This window comes from Eschrichtius robustus, chromosome 20 (assembly GCF_028021215.1).
Source record: "Eschrichtius robustus isolate mEscRob2 chromosome 20, mEscRob2.pri, whole genome shotgun sequence".
Taxonomy (NCBI): Eukaryota; Metazoa; Chordata; class Mammalia; order Artiodactyla; family Eschrichtiidae; genus Eschrichtius; species Eschrichtius robustus.
This window is the reverse complement of record NC_090843.1, coordinates 10894569-10916334: the sequence shown is the minus strand read 5'-3', so window position 1 is coordinate 10916334 and position 21766 is coordinate 10894569. Positions and strand designations below refer to the sequence as shown.

At 49.4% G+C, this 21766-nt stretch overlaps 2 protein-coding genes across 3 annotated transcripts in view; one reads left to right on the top strand and one right to left on the bottom strand.

The window, feature by feature from the left end:
- CCDC40 (coiled-coil domain 40 molecular ruler complex subunit) overlaps positions 1–11406 on the bottom strand; it is a 41760-nt gene extending 30354 nt beyond the window's left edge. The window contains exons 1-7 of the mRNA XM_068530843.1: positions 11340–11406; positions 9805–9865; positions 8941–9378; positions 3739–3871; positions 2603–2766; positions 1664–1747; positions 1371–1590 (exon numbers count right to left, since the gene is read on the bottom strand). Coding sequence (XP_068386944.1) covers positions 1371–1590; positions 1664–1747; positions 2603–2766; positions 3739–3871; positions 8941–9378; positions 9805–9865; positions 11340–11368 — 1129 coding nt within the window. The 5' untranslated portion in view covers positions 11369–11406. The remainder of the gene's footprint in view (positions 1–1370; positions 1591–1663; positions 1748–2602; positions 2767–3738; positions 3872–8940; positions 9379–9804; positions 9866–11339) is intronic.
- Positions 11407–12231: 825 nt separating this feature from the next.
- Positions 12232–21766, top strand: part of TBC1D16 (TBC1 domain family member 16) — a 78167-nt gene continuing 68632 nt past the window's right edge. For both annotated transcript variants that reach the window (XM_068530572.1, XM_068530571.1), the window contains exon 1: positions 12232–12294. The gene's annotated coding sequence lies outside the window, so the exon portion shown is untranslated. The remainder of the gene's footprint in view (positions 12295–21766) is intronic.

The window sequence follows — 21766 nt, the reverse complement described above, 5'->3', positions numbered from 1 at the left end:
AATTCTGCCCAGAATTCAGGAGCTTCTGCTCCTGCTCCCTGGTGACTTCCAGAAAGGACAGAGTGTCCACGAAGATGTCTGGATCTTTCTAGAAGCCCATCCACACCTTGAGGATCTGATGAGGGGTGCTGGTGGGCACTCACTTCTCCTGTGTGGAGGGGGTGGGGGACCTGTGTCCTCTTTCAGACTGGTCTAAATTCTGTTATATCTGGAGGACGTGGCTCCATTGTTTTAGTGTGAATGTCGTGCTCTTCTGTTTTTGGTAGGTTCTGTTAATTTGGTGATACTCAGGGAGGGGTGCTCTTCCCCAACTCTGTCCAGAAAACTCTCCTGCATTTCTCAGGGTCCAAAATGCTTCTTTCCATCCACAGTTGGGATATACGTGTGATTTTGGTTTCTCCCAAATTCTTTTAGGTTATTTTCCCCATTATAATAGTAACACAGAGTTGCTAAAGAAAGTTGGAAACATGAAAAAGCACAAAAACTGAAATAACCTGCTGTGACCACACTGTTCACTGTGGCCCACGACCTCCGCTCTGTGCAGAGCTGTTGCTTCGGTAGGAACAGTGCACGGTGACTAGTCGCACCCTCACTGTCTCTTCTGCTCCAAAGCCACCTATTCCGTGTAATCTGCCACACATCCTGGGGCTGCAGGGCTCTGGACCATGGGCTCCTGCGCTTTGGATTGGCCTCACCTATAACTCCCCACCTATTTAAACTCTGCCCATTCCCGCTCTTCCCTGCCTTCTGGATACCCTATCTTCAACCCCAGCAGCCCACCAGCCTCTCCAGCATTTTTTAAAATAATTAATTAATTAATTTTGGGCTGCATTGGGTCTTTGTTGCTGTGCACGGGCTTCTCATTGTGGTGGCTTCTCTTGCTGCGAAGCACAGGCTCTAGACGCACGAGCTTCAGTAGTTGTGGCGCACGGGCACGGGCTTAGTTGCTCCGCGGCATGTGGGATCTTCCCGGACCAGGGCTCAAACCCGTGTCCCCTGCATTGGCAGGCGGATTCTTAACCACTGCGCCACCAGGGAAGCCCGCCTCTCCCGCTTTTGACTCCAAATACCCCGCTTACCGGCTTTCAGTGTTTGCTACTTTGCCTAATTAGGTACATTTTAAGACATTTATGTCTTCCTTCCCCCAAAAGTTTGGGAACCCCTCCAGTACAGGAACACAGCTTGCCTTTCATGAAGCCCTGTGATGGCACGTGGGGACAACCCTCGGGGTCATGATGGCACTTGGGAACACCCCACCAGGTTGCAATGGCATTCAGGGATACGATGGCATGTGAGGATGCCCCCTTGGGTCTCTATGGCATGCGGGGCCGCGCCACGGGGCCGCCTGCGAGGACACGGGGCCGCCTTACGCTTCTTGCGCTCCTCGTTGGCGGTCTCGCAGGTCCTGGCGTAGAGCAAGCGCACGCTCTGCAGCTCCTCCTCCTTCTTCCGCCTCTCGCACGCTGTGATCGAGTGGCGGTCATGGCTCTTCTCGAGCTGCATCTGCAGGCGGGCCAGGTGCTGCTGGACCCCGTAAAGGTCCACCCCCAGCTCCTGCCGCTGGACTCGGCTTTGCTTGGTGGCCACGCCCTGCACCAGAGAGAGAAGCTGGGTCACGGAGATGCGGGTGCACAGCCAGGTGGAAGGCGGGACAGGTACGCACCAGCTCTTGAAGCTCCAGCCTCAGTTTCTCTATTTGCCGGTTAAGATAGGTCTTCAGGGCAGCCTGGAATCTTATCATCAGGGGCTAAAACAGTGGAAGAGCACAGCCGGTTACTGTGTTGTCCCCTCCAGGTCTTAGCCTAAATTGCCACAAGTCTTGGCAGGGGATGGCAGAAATGACTTCCACGCTGGGTGCTCCCCACTTCTGCCCAGGATTCTTATTCCAGAAGCCACAAATTCAAGGCACTTGTGGTCTCATCCTAGGCACTGAAGGACCTGAGTGCAAAATGACAGGGTGGGCTGGAGCAGTGGTCCTGGTTTAATCCCTGGGGCCAGAGGGCAGTGATGAGCAGTGCCTGGGATGCCAGCACCAAATGAACCCTCAGCCCCTTTTCCCAGTGCAACCCTGATCCTTCCCGTGGTACCGGGAGCACCAAGTCTTTCCAAAGAGGTTCATCCAATCAAGACCTGCCCTCCCCACTTGCCAGAGGGGTGGGACACTCAAAGCAGTGGCTATCAGTGGGGGTGATTTTGCGCCCACCCAATACCCAAAGTCTGGAGACATTTCTGGCCGTCACAACTAAGGGGGTGCTACTGGCATTTAGTGGGTGGAGGCCCCAGGGATGCTACTCAACATCCTACAGTGCCCAGGAAGTCCCCACCACAAAGAGTGATCCGGCCCCAAATGTCTATAGTGTGGAGGTTGGGAAATGCTGACTCTGAATGAATGAACTTAAAGGGAGAATAAACTTTACAAGGTGGCAGCTCAAACCCTGCAGATAAACCATTCAGGGAGCAGGTGAGACCTGAGTGTGGCATTTGCCGTGGAGGCTCGGGGCAGGGCAGGGCAGGGCAGGGCCTACAGGTCAGGTGTAGGAGTGTCTCTAAGTCCATCTTCGTCTGCATGGGGCAAAAGCAAAACTCCAGAATGTTTCCTTACATGGTTTGGGTCCAAAACCACCAGCTGGGATCTGTCTTCTTCGGCCTCGTCGCTGGCCTCAGACTCCACTGTCTCCACCAGGCCTCCTTCCTCGGTCATGCTTAACTGCTGGATTCTGTCCAGGAATGAGGATGTGGCTCCTTCCCTGGGGTGGGCATCAGGCTCTGGGGGGACGAGTAGGGGGGAACAACAAACATCACTGAGGAGTTAATAGAGAGAGCGCTTCTCTGGAGAATTATCAGGCAAAGCTGATGCCCAGTTTCGTGCAACATGATGGAAAAAAGAAACAAAAGGCACCCCTTTGGCTTAGGGTTCACAAGTGCTATTCACAGGGTCTTCTGCTCATGAATTTTCTACTAGCTGATTCAACACATTCTGTAGAAAGGATTGCCCTTTAAAGGTAGACAAGAAGGAAACACATTTTGTTGATACTTTTTAATACATAAATAGTGAACAGAAAGGTGGCTTCTTAATGATGGACTAGATTTTTTTTTTTTAATGGAAAACAGATATGATTGAAAAGAAATCAGTGAGGCTCTAGTTTCAACTTTTCTCCCTTCCTGAGCTGGAGAGATCCTGTTTTGTTTCTAACTCCTTTAGATGTGTGCTGTCTGCATGTCGCTTGTGAGTGATGTGAGGCTTTGTTAGCTGGACTATCCACACACACCCATCATATGGAATATAAAAAAACCCAAACTGCTTTGCCACGTACTCAACACTGGGATACCGGAGCCAAGTGGAAAGACAGGGGTGTGCCGGGAAAGCCTTGGAAACTCAGCAAACAGACACATGTTTAGGGGTGAGCTCCCCCGAGACCAGAAGGCAGTGAGACATTTGGCCAGGGCTGTGGGCTGGGGCGTCACCGGATCTTGGTCCAGGTCTGGTTCTGCCACTTACACGGATAGGTTACTTAATGACTCTTAGGGTCTGTAAAATGGAGAACAGTGCCTACCTCACTGGGTTAGTGTAAGGATTAAATGAGATAAAACAGAAAAATGCTCCACATGTGTTATCCATATCCGTTAATGATATTTTTATCTTTTGGCTCACAGCCCAACAGGAAACGAGGTAACAGGTGGTGAATGAGTGGCAGCCCTCGCGTAGAAGGGCGCGTGAAGTGGCTTGTCCCACAATACCTGGCTCCTGTGTGAAGGGGCCCTCTGTAACCAGAGGCGGCTCGTCAAAGTCCAGGGATGGGCCGCTGCTCCCCCGGCTCTGTCCGAGGCGGTGCTGAGCCCCCAGAGGAAAGACCTTCTGCCGGAGCGCTCCCTGGGATTGTTTTTAGAGCAAAAACAACCAAATCTGAATTTATGAGGGTTTAGTCAGGACTAAGGAGTTAATTCATTACAGTGTTCAATTCAACATAGTTGTGGACTTCCCTGGTGGCGCAGTGGTTAAGAATCCACCCGCCATTGCAGGGGACACGGGTTCGATCCCTGGTCCAGGAAGATACCACATGCTGCGGAGCAACTAAGCCCACGCACCTAGAGCCCGTGCTCCACAAGAGAAGCCACCGCAATGAGAAGCCCACGCACCGCAACGAAAAGTTGCCCCGCTCGCCGCTACTAGAAAAATCCCGCGTGCATCAACAGAGCCCCAACGCAGCCATAAATAAGTAAATAAATAAATAAATTTATTTTTAAAAAAATAGAATATTGTTTGCATAACATTTGGCTTTTGCAAATGGTCAAAACAGAAAACACCTACCACCACCCCCATGAGGAATCCGGGAGTGGTCTCTTTCTGTCTAGATCTGTAGCAAAGTGTAAACGCTGAGGCATGGGTGTGCGCTGGACGTGGGTTTCTTTACTCCCAAATGCTGCTCTCTCCAAGGATGGTAAGCAACACCTCTGAGCATCCTCTTTATAAAAGGAGGCTGGAAAGCCTGAGCCCCGGCCAGGGTCTCCCAAGAGGGCTGTTTCTTCCCTTCTTTCAAACTGTTTCACTTTAGGGACATTTCCATATGAAAAGGTTTTCCCGCAATAGAAGCACCTGGCTCCATTTTAGCTCTAAAGGGGACTCTTGCAATGATTACTGTTGACAGTAATTACTGCTGCTGATGAATAGGTGAATATTAGTAACAACAGACAATCACCCTGCACAAGACCCTGCAAGGTGGATGCCAGTCATTTCTGTCATCTGTAGGGGAAGCAGCTCACAGAAGCTGAAGCCCTTGCCTAAGTTCGCACAGCCAGCCAAGGGCCATCTCAACGCCCAGCTCCTGTTCTTTCTAATTGTACTTCCTCAGGTGATGCTGCTTCTGGAAATGATTTCTGAGGCATCCAGAACCACGGTGACATTAATGGGGGCCCAGAATCCAAAGCCCACCTCTGGGGTGTCCAGAAAGGGCTTCTCCTAATGAGATGTCAATGAGGTGTCAGAACACGCCGATGACACAGCAGCTCCTACTCCACAATTAAGTTACTTCTTAAGACTGAGAGCTGAGAGGAGAGGAATAGGGTTCTCTCTTTGGGCTTGTCTCTGCCCTTCTGGTTGATCAAATTTGGAGACTGTTTCTTCGTGAGTTTTCTAGAAACTAGATTCGAGGATGGAAATTGGTTTTACAGCTCAACAAGTGACCTGTACTTCAACACTCCTGGCTATCTTTTATTTATTTACTTTTTGGCCATGCCTCAAGGCTTGTGGGATCTTAGTTCCCCAACCAGGGATTGAACCTGGGCCCTTGGCAATGAAAGAGCAGAGTCCTAACCACTGGATCGCCTGGGAATTCCCAGTCCTGGCTGTCTTAGAAAGGAGGGCACTGTTTTGTTGTGTTAAATTCTTAAAAGTGGTTTTGATCATGTACTTGTCATTTGTAATTATAAAGCTTAATTAGGGCTCATCGAATATCGAATTGTGTCATTCTCTAAAGTTATTAACTCTTTGAGGTTTCACAGGGTGGGGAGGGATTGTCACTTCACCGTTCAGAGCAAGAGTGACCGTCTGCCATCACATCTGCATGCCTCTGGGCAAGGAAGTCCCTTGGCCCCTCAGTTTCCTCACCTGAACTATGGGGATAATAATAGTTCCCACCTCACAGGGTTGTTGTCAGGATTCACTGAAACAACACATTTCAAAGGCATTGAAGTGTCCAGCCCAGAGTCCATGATGGAGAAACGTTATGCATTCTCTTCCTGCCCCGCCCCGCCCCTCACTTCCCTTCTAGAACAATCAAACCTATAGCCAACAGGTTGGCTTGGCCCAGTGCGGGGTGATGAGCCTGGACAAGGTGAGGAGAGCAGGTTCCAGAGACTGTCCCTGAGGTGGGTCATGATAGCACAGCTGTCAGGCCTGGGCCTGCTGAGGAGGAGAGCAGGTTCCAGAGACTGTCCCCGAGGTGGGTCATGATAGCACAGCTGTCAGGCCTGGGCCTGCTGAGGAGGGGTCCCGGTGTGGAGAGTCACAGCCCAAACAGTTGGGGCCTGGCCTGGGTGGGGTTGGCCCAACAAGGTGATGAGGGTGTCCACAGTCAGGGTGGCCCAGTGAGGGTGTGTGTCTGAGCCTGAGTGGGGTGAGGAGTGTCCACATGGGGGCAGGGAAGTGCAGTGAGGGTTACATTCGGGGGATTGATCAAATTAATAATATGTTAAGGATAATAGGGACCAGGTCTCCTACTGTTGGAAAAAGGAGTTAAAATATAGAAGAGGAGAAAACTAGCAGGAACCATGTCAATGGTGGATTGGAATTAGAGACGTTTTGATGTGAGCTACCTGTATGTGTGTATGTGTATGGTGTGTTTGGGGTCGAGGGTTCCGTGAAAAGAAACCAAGCTCCTGGAGAAATGTCTGGTACTCAGGCTGGGGCAGTCTGTGCCAGAGAACAAGAAAGTGCTTAAAGGATGATGGTGGTTAAAAAAAAAAAGAGAAAAAAAAGAATGGTACTGATGTGTCAGAAAGACACAAAGGCCAATTTGAATGGGCTCACTGGTCAAATTGGGAACAATCTGAGCCTCCATATAAATATTGATAGTAATGAATTATAACAGTGAATGAAATGGGAAACAATGAGTTTCCCATTTGTTCCCATATGGAAACAATGAGTCCATACAGATATGAAAATTTACATGAATAAATTGAAAGTTTAATGAGGAATGGATGTTACCATAGTTTCAGAGTATCCCTCCCATGTTTATCTCAGAATGAAGAGTTGTTTTAATATTTGAAAATCAATCAATGTAACCACCAAATTAACAAACTAAAAAAGAAAAAAACATGATCCTCCCAATAGAAACACACAGAAAACACTTTTGACAGTAGCCAACATCCTTTCATGATTAAAAAAAAATCCACAAACTAGGAATAGATGGAACTTCCTCAACCCGACAAAATGCGTCTATGAAAACCCACAGCTAACGTCATATGCACCTGTGAAGATTGAAAACGTTCCCCCTAAAATCTGGAAAAAGGATGTCTGCTCTCACTACTACTATTTGACATTGTACTGGAGGTTCTAGTCAGTGCAATCAGACATGAAAAAGAAATAAAGGGCATCCAGATTGGAAAGGAAAAGTTAAACTGCCTTTTTTCACAGACAATACAATCCTTTTCGTGAAAAGTCCTATGGATTCTACAACAACAAAAAAAAGCTACTAGACCCAACAAGGGTGATTGGCAATGTTGCCGAATATAAGATTGATATACAAAAATCAATTGTATTTCTATAAATTAGCAACAAACAATTGGAAACAATTTATAATGGCATCAAAAAATGCAAAATAGGAAATTCCTTGGTGGTCCAGTGGTTAAGACTCCATGCTTCCACTGCAGGGGGCATGGGTTTGATCCCTGGTCTGGGAACTAAGATCCTGCATGCCACACAGCGTAGACAAAAAAATAAATAAATAAAAAATAAAATAAAATATTCCACAAATTCTTTAAAAAAAATGCAAAATATATAGGGATAAACCTGACAAAAGATGTGCAACAGCAGTACACATTGCTGAGAGAAGTAAGAAGTCCTAAAACAATGGTGTAATCTGTTTTTGTTTCTTCTCATTTGAAATACATATCACTTTCCTATCTTAAACCAAAAAAGCACCTTCTCACACAGTGTTTCTTAAATGCCTAGGGGTGAGGGGTATCTTTACAGTGGATAAGGCTGACACTTTTTCATCAAGTGATCCAAGCCAACATCATCAATAACGGACAAGCTGAAATGATGCATCACCTGACAGGACACCAGGAGAACACAGCATCCTTCTGTGACATTCCTGCCGAAGGATCACAAACCAAACCTGGAAACCTGGAAATACCAGGCAAAGCCAAACTGAGGGACATTCTACTAAATAGCTGGCCTGTGACCTTTAAAAGTGTCAAGGTCATCAAGGTCAAGGACAGATTGAGAAGACTAAAGAAACTGGGCAGCTGAAGGCAACAGGCAACTCTGAACTGGAGCTCTGCTATAAAAGACGTTACTGGGACATTTGGTGAAGGAGGCCTGAGGATGATTGGGTAATGTAATATAATTTCTTGATTTTGATAGTCATTATATTGCTGTTTGTGGGAAACATACATGGAAGCATTGGGAGGCAATGGGGTATCAGATCGACAGCTTACTCTCAAATGCTTAAAAAAATTAAAAGTTCTTCTATGGTACTCCAATTTTTCTGTAAGTCTGTGCTTGCTTAAAAATTAAAAAATGAGGGGACATCCCTGGCAGTCCAGTGGTCAAGACTTCACCTTCCAATGTAGGGGGTGCGGGTTCGATCCCTGGTCGGGGAGCTGGGATCCCACATGCCTCTTGGCCAAAAAAACCCCAACACATGGAACAGAAGCAATATGGTAACAAATTCAATAAAGACTTTAAAAGTGGTCCACAAAAAAAATCTTTAAAAAAAATTTAAAAATGAAAATTATAAGAATGTAACTATTGTCATTATCTAGAACTGCACTGTCCAGTATGGTAGCCACTTGTAACAATTGGTTATATAAATTGAAATTAATTAGAATCTTCAAAAAATTAAAAATTCAGTTCCTCCATCTCCCTGGCCACATTTCAAGTGCGCTATAGCCACATGTGAGTAATGGGTACCATATTGGACAGAGCAGATAAAGAGCATTTCCGTCAGCATGCAGAACTTTACTGGACAGTGCTGCTCTAGAGACTGGACACCTAGATGCCCTTACATGGAATGTTCCCAACTTGGGTTTGGGAACAGCAAGGGAGGGTCCAGACACTCCTGGCATTTGATGGTGGATCCTGAGACCTAAGTTTACTAAGGCATTTCTAACAGGGATTACAATGTGAATTATTTATAGTGTACCCTGAGTTCCTCACACAGGGGTACAAGCAACTTGAGCAATAAAACACTTGTGTAAAACAGACCTCAGGCTACTCACCGATTCCTGGTCCATTTGCTCAGATGAGCCTGATACTTGCTGGGAGGGCTCTGTGGAGATGACCCCCACTCCTCTGGATTTGGATGGGCCGGGGGCCTCTCTGCCTTCAAGACCTGTTTTCCTCCTTGCTCTTTCATGCCGGCGTGTGGGGCCAACTTCATCTCCGGCCACCTCCCCAGGACTGATGTCTGAGTAAGCCAGATCTGGAGAAGTGACTTCCCCTTCAGGGGCCGTGGCTTCAATATCAGATTCTAACTCCTCTTCAAATTCGAATTCCTCTTCCGTTTCCATTTCCCCTTGGATTTCGACTTCCTCATCGTCTTCATCTTTCCCCTGGGCTGTGACTTCCCCATCATTTTTGATTTCCCCTTCAGAATGCTCTGTAGCACCCTCAGTTTCTTCATTTCTCTGGTCACTGCTCTTCTCTATCGGTGATACCTGTAGCCATGTAGCAGGAAAAAAATCAGGATACAAAGTATAAAGGGTCTTGTGAGGTTTGATTCTTAATAAGGTAATTACACCGATGGGAAAACTGCAGCTACACACTGAGCATCGCTAGGAGATTATGTTTCATGCTTTAATTTATCTGCTCTCTGTTTTTGGTAATTATTTTGCATCCTTCATTACAGGAAATGACCTCTGAAAAACTCAGGGCAATCTAACTGTAGGATATCCGAGGCATTCCTGAAGAGCCACCAACACTTCAGAATGGGGTGGAAGGAAATTGAGCTTCTCTGCAAATGACTTGAGTCTGTTCTAGAGCAAGGTCATAGGATCATCGTACAATTTTCTTGAGAAAGTCTGAACTCTCTTTAATTCTTAGTAAATACAGCCCAGAATAATTCACCCCATAAGGAACTTTACCCTGTTGCCTTCATGATTCTGGTCCTCTTCTCCTTCAGAAGATTTGCCTTCCAGGTGAGACCTGGTGGCAGAGAAACAATTAAACAGTCTCAAATAACATCTTTCTTTTTCTTGGCATTTATCACCTCCTTGATGTCTGTATATTTACTTATTTACTCGTTAATTATCTGCCTTCCCTCTAGGCTGATGGCCATGACTTTGTCATTAACACCAGCACTAGATCATGCCTGTCACGTGGCACAAAAGAGTCACTCCAAGAATGAATGAAAAATGCAATTATCGAAACATTAAAGGAACAGGTAGATTACGCCAGAAAAGTCACCTTAAATATACCTCTGTCTGTGACAAAACTGGGGAAAATAAACGCAAAATAAGAGAAAGTTGTACAAAAAGGACAAATACTCTAGAAACTCTTGGTTAGTTTCCCCGTTAATTTTTTTTTTTTTTTTTTTTTTTTGGCCATGCCTCAGAGCACGTGGGATTTTATAATAGTTCCCCAACCAGGGATCAAACCCGTGCCCCCTGCAGTGGAAGTGCAGAGTCTTAACCACTGGACCGCCAGGGAAGTGCCAATTTCCCCATGATGTAGCCAGTACAAGAATGTCACATTTTAAAATTGTTTTTTTTCTAATTAGAAAAAAACTATATTTTTTTAAAAAGTAAAACTAATACAGAAATATGTGACAGACAATGAAAATCCCCTGTGACTTCTCCTCTCCTTCTCAAGACAACCAGAGGTAAAAGTACGAGATTTAAGGGTATCTTCTTTCAAATATTTTTCTAGGCATTTAAAGCCACCCACCCACCCAAATTAGAGATCACACTATATATACTGTTTTGCATTTAGTCTTTTCATTTATTGTGATCTGGACTTCTTTCCATGTCAGTACATGGAGACCTACCTTAAAAAGAAAAACAAAAGAAACAATACAGCAGTGTCTAATGTAAAAGGTTAAATTCTTTAAAATAGTTTCTATCCTTTTAAACAAAGCATAAGAGAACAGAGGCCTGGTGGCTGTATTTTTACCTTACTACGGTCTATCTGTGCGCTCAAGGCATTCACGGTGGGGCTGCCTGACCATAGGGGCCCCGGCCCATCGCCTGCCACCTCCAACCCTGGTGAGGGGGAGGGAGGCGGGGGGCTGGGCTGGTGCTCCCTCTCACAGCACCTCGCTAGGGCAGCATCCAGTACAGAGACCCCTGCTCTCAGGGCTCTGCAGCAGGGACGACCAAGCACAGTGGTTGTCATGGTTACTGTGGGACAAGCAAGTCCCGGGTTTCAGCGAGTGGAGCGCCCGGAGCGAGGGGAAAAGGGGAGGGTACGGGAGAGGACAAAGGGACGCGAGGTGAGAAGGGAGAAGGGCGCGCAGGAATGTGGGGGTGGCCGGGGAGGGCAGGAAAGGCCCAGAGGGTGGGGATGGCAGGGGCAGAGGAGAGGGGAAAGGGACATGGAAGGGAAGGGGCGCCTAGGGGGCTATAGAAAGGGGGAGGCGTGGGGGCCGCTGCGAGACCCAAGGTCCCTAAGGCCCGCTTACCCGCTAGCCCGGCCGCCAGGCTCCGCCATCTCCCGTTGCTACGCGACGCCGTCAACATCCGGCTGGCGAGGACCACGCGCAGGGCGTGCGGGGCGGACGGCCTTTGTGCCATTTATGTGCATTAGAAACACAGAACATCTAACTATGTAAATATATTAAAGGATAAATACGCATTTTCTCCATCTTTATCTCTAAGACCGAGCTCTGCCCCTCCTGGCTCAGTTTCTGTAAAGCGACAAACATGTCAACGTGCGTTCAGCTGGGCAACTCCGGCTCCCCGGGGGATCGCGCAGGGCACTCGGGGAGCCGGGGACCTGGGACGGCTAAGTGCCCTGAGGGTGGCAGGCGGAGGTAGGGGCACGAGGCGCTCCGGAGCCGGCTGCACCTTCGGATGCCGAGACCCCTCCTAGTGCCCGCCTATCCATCTCCAGACCTGGGGGGCTCAGCACCCCTTTCCCGGGGTTCCTGCAAATAATTCTTGGCGGAAGAGGGATGCCCCGTGGCCTCCTGATGGGTGTTGTTCTTTTCCTACCTCAAAATAGGAAAAACAAACGCAGAGGGTGGAACAGAGAGGGCGAGCACGCACGTGGAGCGTCCTAGGGCTTCTGCCTTCACTCTGGGGGCTCGGGGCTTCCCTCCGGGGCAAAGTCCTGGGGCCGGAGGCCCAGGCGGGCGGTGAGGCCCGGAATGGGATGCGGACGGCTGGGCCGGGTCCTGGGGTCGGAGGGCGGAAGGTGACTTGGGCAGTTCCACGGCCGGGTTGGAGCCCGTTTGGGACCTGGGGGTTGGGGGGCTGGCCTGATTGGGCCGGGGGCCGGGTTGGGCCGGGGGGCGGGCCGGGGGCCGGGCCTCGCCTCGCGTCCCCGCCCCACCGCTCCTCACAGGCGGCGGCGGCAGTGGCGGCGGCGGCGGCTCCGGGAGCCGGCGCGAATACGGCCCCCGGTGCGGGACCCGGGTGGGTATCTGGGGCAGGCCGGGGGCCGCGGGGGCGGGGTCTGAGGGGCCCGCGGGGGACCGGGCATAGCCCCTCCGCCGGACGGGGTGGGGGCGCGCGGGGCGCGTTGGCCTGCAGCCGCGGGGCCCGGGAGGGGCCGGGGTCTGGCCGCAGCCCAGAGAGGTGCAGGGCCGGAGCAGGAGCCGGGCGGGCAGGAGCACGGCGGATCACGCGGAGAGATCCCTGGGCCCCCTCTCCGCGGCGGATGCGGGCCCCTGGGGCTGGGAGTGGGCCTACTTCGGGAAGATTCGGTCTCTGCCTGTCTGGAGCTTTGGGCCGGAGAACTTGCGGTCTTTGTCTGGCTGGTCGTCAGAGCACGCGAATGAGAAGTTGTAGGGGCCCGCCGTTCGCCGACACAGCCCCCTAAAGTGTGCATTCCACCCGCACAGCGCGCGCGCTTAGCATTCCCGGCCTTAGGGTGGGTGGTCCGGCTGTTTAAGAGCCGCATGTCAGGAAACTCACTTCCTTTAGGAACGGGCTCTTCCTCCTGTTCTTTTCTTTAAAAAAAAAAAAAAAGAAAGAAAGAAAAGAAAGAAAGAAAAAGAAAAAAAGAAAAAGGAAAAAAAAAATAGGCAATTTAAGATTGCTAAATATAACCTAAGGAACGCTGCCAGAAGCGGTGAATCTTGAAATCCTGTTATTCCCACACTCGGAAGTTGGTGTCATATGTTGGCCACAATCTAGTTCAGATTCTATTCAGAAATAGAAAACGACATAATACGTTCACTTTCCTTACCGTGAAGTTTGTTTTACTGCCTCCTCAAGTTCATAGGAGAAGCTGGGTTGGTTGGCCAGCCCCTGTGACTGGTCCCACCGACCTTTCTTTACCACCTGCAGGCACCAATTCTTTAATTTGGAAAGAAGAGGGAAATGGTTCTCAAAAAACGGCCATGTGATGGAGCATATTATCAAAGGGCAGGTGCAAAGGTCCAGTTTCGTGAATTCCATTCTAAATCTGTCACAGATTGATTAGAGAACTTTTAAAAAATGTGTGTTAGTTTTAGAAATTCCTCATTAGAAACATTAATGTTTAATTGATTAGCAAACATTAAACACTTTTAAGAACCAGGAAAACTTTTGCAAAGAAAGGATTATTAAGGTTAGGAATGCATTTTAGTATTAACTGTGAAGCTCGTTCATGGCTATTCATTGTTGGTATTCGGAGGCTCGTTCTCTGCTGAGTGCGCTTGGCTTGTGGAGTGTTTATGGTGAGCAGTCTCAGAATATGACTAAGGAAAGTTCTTATCAGTGGAATTTTTTAATCCTCCAGACATGATGATTGTTGTGTAAATAGCATCAGATTATCATGCATGAATTCACTGAACCCACTAAACAAACCCATAAAGTCAGTACTGAGGTTATCCCCATTTTACAGGTGGGAACACTGACACTTAAAGTAAATTCCCCAAGTTCACACATCCAGGAGTGACAGTAATAGAGGCCTTGGGCCCAGGATGCTTCAGCTCCAGAAAACCACTGTACCACACTGCCTCCCCTCTTGTAACTGGCCCCTATGATTCACATGCACACACTCTCCCTGCCCCCCTTTTTGCAGACAAATAACATGGTTCACTCTGCCAAGTGATTCATAAACATGCAAGAGAGTGGGGACTAATCCATGTCACCACTAGCTGCTAATATCAGTTCAGTTTAATCTGTAAAGAGCTCCCTAGGCCTCAGTGTAAAGGCATCTGAGAAGACAGCCACTGGGTTTGCAGAACCCTACCTACAAATGTGCTGATCTCCCTGCCTCGGGCTTTGGGTAGCTCAGTGCACTGGTTAAAAACAGGGCCTCCAAATGTAGACTGCTGGGTTCAAATACCAACCCTGGTACATAGTACTGACTTAATGCCTCTGTGCCTTGTTTTCTGCATCTGTGAAATGGGGGTAATACCACCTACCACAAAGTTCTCTTGCAACAATTATCTAAAATACCTAGTACCTGGCACATTTGAAGTGCTTGTTACTATAAATTTTAAATTATTATTAATGACCATCATTTGGATTTTTCACATTTAACTAGATTGGTAAAAACGTTTGGTTTTGTTTTCTGGTTCCATGTGTATGTGGGCCATCAGGTGGAAAGCTAATCATAAGCAGAAGTGGAATTCTCCATTTAGGTATATTTACATTCTTATCTTTGTAACTTTGTGTGGTGCTGGGTCCCTGTGGGCTGTCCAGGGACCAAGGTGATCAGGTTGCCTGGCAACACAAATCTGGAGTAGAGATTTTAACTTGTCCCCCCACATCTGGCTGAGGGTCCCCAATTTTGTTATTTACAGGCCTGAATCCTCTCCTGTAAGATTAGTGAATTAATTTCATACAGTGGTACAGTTGGGGAGGATGGCTTTAAACGTGATGGATTTGTAGCAGTGGAGTGTAGCAGTGGTTTTATTGGCGTACATGGTATTGTACACTGTTCTATTGTATCTGTATTAGGTTGATGAATACAATCTCATACAGATACAATCCATGAGGCCAATGCACAGAAAAGAAGGCACATACTTTTCGCTCCAAAAAAAAAAAAAAAATTGGGGCAATAATATAGGAAATCTTTTCCCATTCAATTCGGTGCTGTTGGTTTTGATGCTACCGACCACCCACGTACCCTTTGGGCACCTGGTCTTGCATCTCTAATAAATCTGCTTTGATGAGCTGTCTGATGATATCTGATCTGAAGCATGTCCTTTACTCCAATCTTCTGAACTGATAAAGACATCCTCAGAGAGGAGAGAAATCAGGTCACTTGCAACTACGTTCAACGTCTGCCTGCGGTAGCTTCAGTCATACAGCTAGCATAAGGAAAGAACAGAAAGGACCCAAATTCATTATCCAATCTGAACGGCACGCCCTTCTCTGCCTGAGCCTTGGGCGGCGAGTCTGAGCAGGTGTTTAGAGTTGATGTACAAGATGAGGAATCTGTATGGACTCACCTGACCACATATAGAGATGTGGCAGTGTCTTTTCCATGCTCTTTCTGGATTGGCTCCTATAGAAACCGCCATAACATAGGTGCACCCTGAGCCTGTGTCCGCACCTGCTTGCACACCTTGGTGTGTGTGCTGGTTTTCCACTGAATGACCCTGATCCTGATTTCAACAGTCTGATAAGTTGGTCTTTACACTTTCCGGCATTGGAATCGGAGCAAAGCGCATACTTAACACATGGCATTGGACACCCTTTCATTTTTCAATTTCTGTAGCTAAAATGCTTTCCCTGAGCAAGATCAGTTGTGTTGCATTCCAGGGGTGTTGTCAGTACATTTCCGCCCAGTTTGATTTCTGTTTTGTGGTACATTAGCTACTCCTTTGCCACAGACAGTGAGAACCTCTGTGTGTTAAAGTTTACAGGCACAGTATAGAAGTCAGATGTACCTCATCCACTGTGGGGTCGGTCATTGCTTTCCTGGCTGGATTTGCACTTATCCTTGCCTTTTGGGTATAGTCCTTCCTTGGTCCTCAATCCTGACTCATCTTTAAGTCTGTTTCTTCTTGCAGGCCCCCCTTCCTTGGCTCTTTGAGGGAAACGGTATTGGGGGGTTTGCTGTCGAGGGGCACAGGCAGCAGATGGTTTCTCTCGGGAGAGGCAGAGGCTTTGGGACTTTCCAGGCAGTGGTGACAATTGAAGTGACAACTGGACAGTTGGAAGAGGAAAGTCACAGCTAAGCAGGCCACCAGACCTCCCCTCACCCTCATTTCTGAAACTGTCTTCTCCAGTTACTGCCTCCTGAAGGTCCTTTTTCCTTATGGCAGTTAGCGCAAGCCTCGGGCTCTGGAGTTGATGCCCTAAGCGTCATTCCTTCAATTTAACTGCAAGTCGATTGTGTTGGTCCTCATTTCTACACAGAGGCCCCACCCACAGCAGCCCTATCTTTGGGCCACAATCTTTTCCTTGTGAATCCTGAATGCATGTGCAGCAAATGTATTTCTCTTCTGCAATAATCCCATAATTTGAAGTTAAATACAACTGAGAGGAGGGGTGATATCATCTCACAGGTGTCTTATCTGGGCAATGAGACTGAAGGAGACCCACCTTTCCCTAAGAACGGGGTTCCTGATCTGCAGGATTTATATCACCCAGTGAACCTCAAAGCTCAGGGTTCCCAAAAAAACTGTGGTGCACGTGCCTGGTTCTGGGACGGTAGAATGAGCTGGGGCCTCCTGCGAGGTGTGTTAGCAGCAGATGTTTTGTGGGAGGAAAACGATCCTTGTTTGCGTGTGTCTGGCTCGTGTTTAAGATGGCATTGCCTTGTCCCAACTCTGTGTTGATTGGGCTTTGAGGGCAAAGCAGATGAACCGGTTTCTCCCAGCCACATGGCAGGTGACCAGAGCTCAGGGCATTTTGCTCCTGAGCAGTGTGACAATGACAAGGCCAGGGGAAGACTGTGGACTTTGCCCCATGACACGTCCCCCTAAGGATGCAGTGGCCCCACTCCCTACCTGCCTCCCCCTAGCTGCTGCAAACAGCTGTCACAGTGGGCGTGGGCTGCGACCCTCAGGTGTGTAGGAACTGCCAGCTTGTGAGCTGCTAGGACCGCACCTGTCCTGCTGACCCAGGGCGGCCCCGAGGCAGGCACACAGTGCAGAACAGTGAACGGGAGAAGTCTGGGCAGGGCGTTTTCTGCTATTGGCTCCAGGCTGCCCTGTTTCTTTGGTCTCACTAGGAAGGTTCAAGAGACGTTTGCACCTTTGCTCTATTTGTTTTCCCACTTGGGAATTGATGGAGCCTCCAGCACAGGAGCCACGGCTCTGGCACTGGTCTGTGTGCAGCTTTTCTCTGTCCTGTCCTGCTGCTCCCTCAGAGACACGGAAGCCAGGTCTCCCCTCTGCAGGGTCCAGGCCTGGGTAGTGGCTCTGAATGGGGGTTTGATGGTCAGTGGAGATAGAAAGCCCACCCTACCACAGGTGTAGTGTGGTCGGCAGAAGAACAGTCCCCACAGATGTCGCTTCCTAGTTCTGGGAACCTGTGAGTGTATTAGGTCACGTGGCAACGGGGATTAAGGTCGCAGATGGAATTAAGGTTGCCAATCTGGTGACTCTGAGGTGGGGAGATTGTCCTGGATTATCCAGTGGGACCATGTCATCCCAGGGTCCTTGAAAGTGGAAGAGGGGGCCCAGAGTCAGCGTCAGAGTGATGCCCTATGAGAAAGACTCCACTCACATAGCTGGCTTTGAAGGAGGAGGAAGGGGCCGTGAGCCAAGGGATCTGGGCGGGTTCCAGAAGCTGGAAAAGGCAGGAAGACAGATTGTCCCCTGGAGCCTTAGGAAGGAACACAGCCCTGCTGAGACCTGAGTTTAGCCCAGTGAGACCTGGGTTGACTTCTGGCCTCCGGAATTGCCAGATAATACACCGTTGTTTTAAGTCCCTATTTTTGTGGTGACTTGTTACGGCAGCCATGGGAAACCAATACACTCGAGATAGAAGTGCTTTGTGAAGGAAGTGGGAGGGGAGACTTGTGTCTTTTCTAAATGGTGTCATTTCTTCATCCGTGTTTTGCTCATTTCTGGCTTTTGGTGACTTTGCCTGTCTGTCTAGAAGGACTCTCTTTCCCTGGATATAAATCACCAAATCTTGGGGGACGAATTTTGGGTAATAGATGCCTTAACTTCATCCCTGGAAACATTAGCTAGAGGAGAGCCCCACCCCTCACTGCCTCTGGGCCAAGTGTCAGTGGCCAAGTGGCCCCTAGGGGGAGGGAGGAGGGAACGTGTGTGGTTAACAGCAGGCCTGCCGCTGCCCGCTGGCTCCAACCCAGCAGCAGGGCCAGTTCTGAACAGGGCTGTGAAAGAAGAAATCTGCTACCCTTCCCAGCCCCACCTACTTCTCTTGGGGCTACTGCCGTTTCTGACATCTTTCTTCTGCAACCACCCCAAAACCCCCCTCCTCCTGGAAGCAAACTTGAGCTACCTTCATCGCCAGTGTAACTTAACTGCTGCAAGCAACAGAGCGCCAAGAATAGTTCTCAAAGGTGTTCTAATTCTTAAAGACTTGCAGGTTAATAGGAAAGAATGACTCCCTAGTCAGGGAGTTTCTGCAGAGAGTCTTTTGTTTTATGAGGGTGTGTGTTTTTTCTGAGGGGAGGCCAAGTTGATCTTTCCTTTGAATTACACAATAGCCTATTTTGCAAAAATGTCAGTGGTCGCTGACAGCTCAGAGCAGCACAAAATTCAACTTGTAATCAGGTATCGATCAGAGATGGTTAAAAGCCAGCACTGGCATTTTTATTTTATACCTTTTAAAATCATTGCCCTTTTTTTTTGTACACCCAAGCTAATACACATTCCAGATCTTGGCCTGACTCCATCTCTGTATTCCTTGTGCCAACTGCCAGGTTGGCATTGCTCTCCTTTCCATCAACAAAAACGTGGCATTTGGAACTCTACTGAAAATGGCATTCTGGTAGGCCCTTCATAAAAGGATCTTCTCAGAGGTGTCTTGGACTCAGGAACTTATAATCTAAAATCAACAATATTGATGAGGACATAACCATTTTAAAGTAATGATATTAAGTGAACGCAGTCGAGGAGAATGAGGTTTTTTTAATCATTGTCACTGATCTACCTGGAGCTGTTTCTCGATCCACCTTCATCTCTCAGAATTTGGGGAGAGGATTTATAATATTGGTACAAAGTGCTTTGAGCATCTCGAGCTGCTATTTTGATCTCAATTAACTCTAAGTCCTTACTAGAGATGTGAAAAGTCAGACAGCTGTTTCTGGCTACAGGCTTCACTGGTTTTGTGTGTTTTAGGATCTCTGCTGATGGCATTTAAAGATTGTGCTATGTACCCTGGTCCCCTACTCTATCTGGGTAATACGGAGAATAAGTCTGGCCCGTAGAAAGGCCCCAGACCTGTGAAGGGGACCTGGGTGTTCTGCTCGCTCTGGGTTCTGTACCCGGCAGCCTTTCTGGAGCACAGTTTTCTGGTCTCCCTGGGAGGTGGGGATCTTTGTTCCCTGCAGGACACTGGGTCCCTAAGGTAATGGGTGTAAACTGCTTTGCACATCGGCTCAAGAACCATTCAAGGTCGTGCGTCTTATGGATTCGAGGACATTAGGAAGATCTCCCATCAGGTTGTTTGGTCTTTGCCAGGCCCTGGCATTGCTGCTGGCAGCCTGCTGTCAGTGCGGGGGCCAGAGCTCCCTTTGTTGCTGGCCTCGAGCTCCCTGTCCTTTTCCTTGCCTCCATCCACACGATTCCACCTCAGCCTGGCCTCTTTGGGTGCAAGCTTCCTGGTCCCAAATGTCTTTTTTAAAAATTAATATATTTTATTTTTCAGGACAGTTTTAGGTTTACCAGAAAATGAGCAGGAAGTACAGAGAGTCCATATACCCTCTCCAGGTTCCACTATTATTATTTTTTCATTGTGGTAAAGTACACACGGCAGATTTTGAATATTGACCACTTTGAAGTGCACAGTTCTACAGCATTACATGCGTTCTCACCCTTGCGCGGCCATCACCCCCATCCATTCCCAGGACTCTTCCCTCCTCTCCACCTGGGCCTGCTCCTCTGGCTGGGAGCTTTCCCTGTGCACCTGCTCCTGCTTCTCCTGGTGGCGTCTTCCAGACAGCCCCTGTCATCCCAGCCTGCAGTGCAGGTGCCAGGCCCTTGATTAGCTCTGCCTCCCTCCCTACCAGTCTCCCCTCCGTTTTATGTGCCCCTTGGAGGCATCAGCCCTTCTCTGTGCTTGGACATCACCCTCTTCCTTGGCCTGAGCCCCAGCCCTGACATCCTTTAAGGATCTCCTCCACTGTTTCCCTCAGAGCCCTGCCCCTTATGTAGTGCTCCCCAGAAACCTTCCAGCTGCGTCTCCTGCGGGCTGTGATGTGGACCCTCATGTGGAGCAGTCACATGCCCCCCACAGAGCCCATGAGTGCCCTGGAGGAGACAGGGTGCCCCTCCCAGGCTGCCCCTCCCAGGCTGCCCCTGTGTCTCTGATTGGCCCCACCCCCTGCCCTGCCCCCAGCCTGTTAAATCCTGTGGGAGCGCCAGTTAGGACATAGCCTCAGGGTCAGGAGAGGGGGGCACATGTGCAGAGGGAGCCCACGGGAGCCTGCAGGTGGGGCATGAAAGCAGGGTTGGGTGGAGGAGGGGCCTGGGGCCCCAAGGCCAAGACCTTTCCCCTCTAAGGCAAACTGTTGAAGCCCGAGAGCCAGCCAGCAGGGGGGCTGGGAGAGGGATGCAATTTGGGCTCTGCAGGGGATGCAGCTGGTCAGGGAAGTGAGGGAAGCAGGTGCTGGGGGCAGGCCCTCCTCGTCCCTACCCTACTCCGCCGAATCCCCTCCCCAGCCCTCCCCCAGCCTCTGACCTTCTTCCTCTCCGCCCAAGCTACTGCCCATCGGAAGCCCAGACCTGTGCTCTGCTCCGGACGCAGCTTCAGCAGGGCAGCAGTCAGCACACAGGGAACGATCCCAGCAGTGGGCAGTGAAGGTCCAGGACGGCTAGACCTTAGAAATCTAGGAGGATGACTTAAATGATAGTATAGAGGGGCCCTACTTAAATGATAGTGTAGAGGGGCCCTTTGCTTCCCAAGAAGGGTTTTGGTCAGGTGGATCTAGAGACCCTAGGGGAGCTGGGCGCTGTCTCTGCACGTCTGTGGCTTATCTGTGAAGAAGGAGCCCCGTGACTCTGACCGTTAACCTTCCCACCGTCCCGGGTTCGTAGGGACACCCCTGAAGTACAGGCAGGTACACAGAGAGCTGCCCTGGGCCAGACCACAATTAGTCAAGTCTCGTTGCCAGACCAGTGGGCACTGAAGCCCAGGGGCCTCCCCTCGGGGTGTCTCTGCAGGCGGTTCTCCAGTCCACGCCCCTGGACACAGAGCTGCACGTGCCTCTCCTCCGGGTGACACGTGGGCTAGAGACGTGTTTATTAACCCAGTGACAGATAGGCCCTGGGCTTCCAGTGAGGAGAGGGCTTCTGCAGTCTTGGATCCACCCAACACCCACCCCTTAATCCTGTTTAACATCCAACTGGTGACAAACCAGGGGATGCAGAGTGGGGTGGCCCTGGGCAGCCACTGACGTGTCATTAATGTGTGCTGATAAAGCACAGCCTGAGCGTCAGAGGGGCTGGTCTACCTTCTGTCAGAGCCCAATTCTCCACCTTCCTCTGCGGGTGGAGGGGAGCAGTAGGTGAATGGTTCCCCGTCTCAAATGGGGATGGTGTCACCTGGGCGCCCCTCTCCCCCAGACCTGCTGGGTCAGAGTGTAGGGATTTGCCCAATGAGTTTCTTAAAGCCCCCTGGTTTGGAGAAGCACTGCATCAGATGACCTTAGAGCCTCTGGGCACCAGTGCTGTTTCCGTCGAGCTGTGGTTTTTAGCAGGCCCTGCTTGATGTGGGGCAACTGCACCCCAAGGGCATTGTCCTGGGCTTTGGGCGGGGAGGGCCTCCATTCTTATCTGGGAGGTAGCCTGGCAGCAACTGTGCT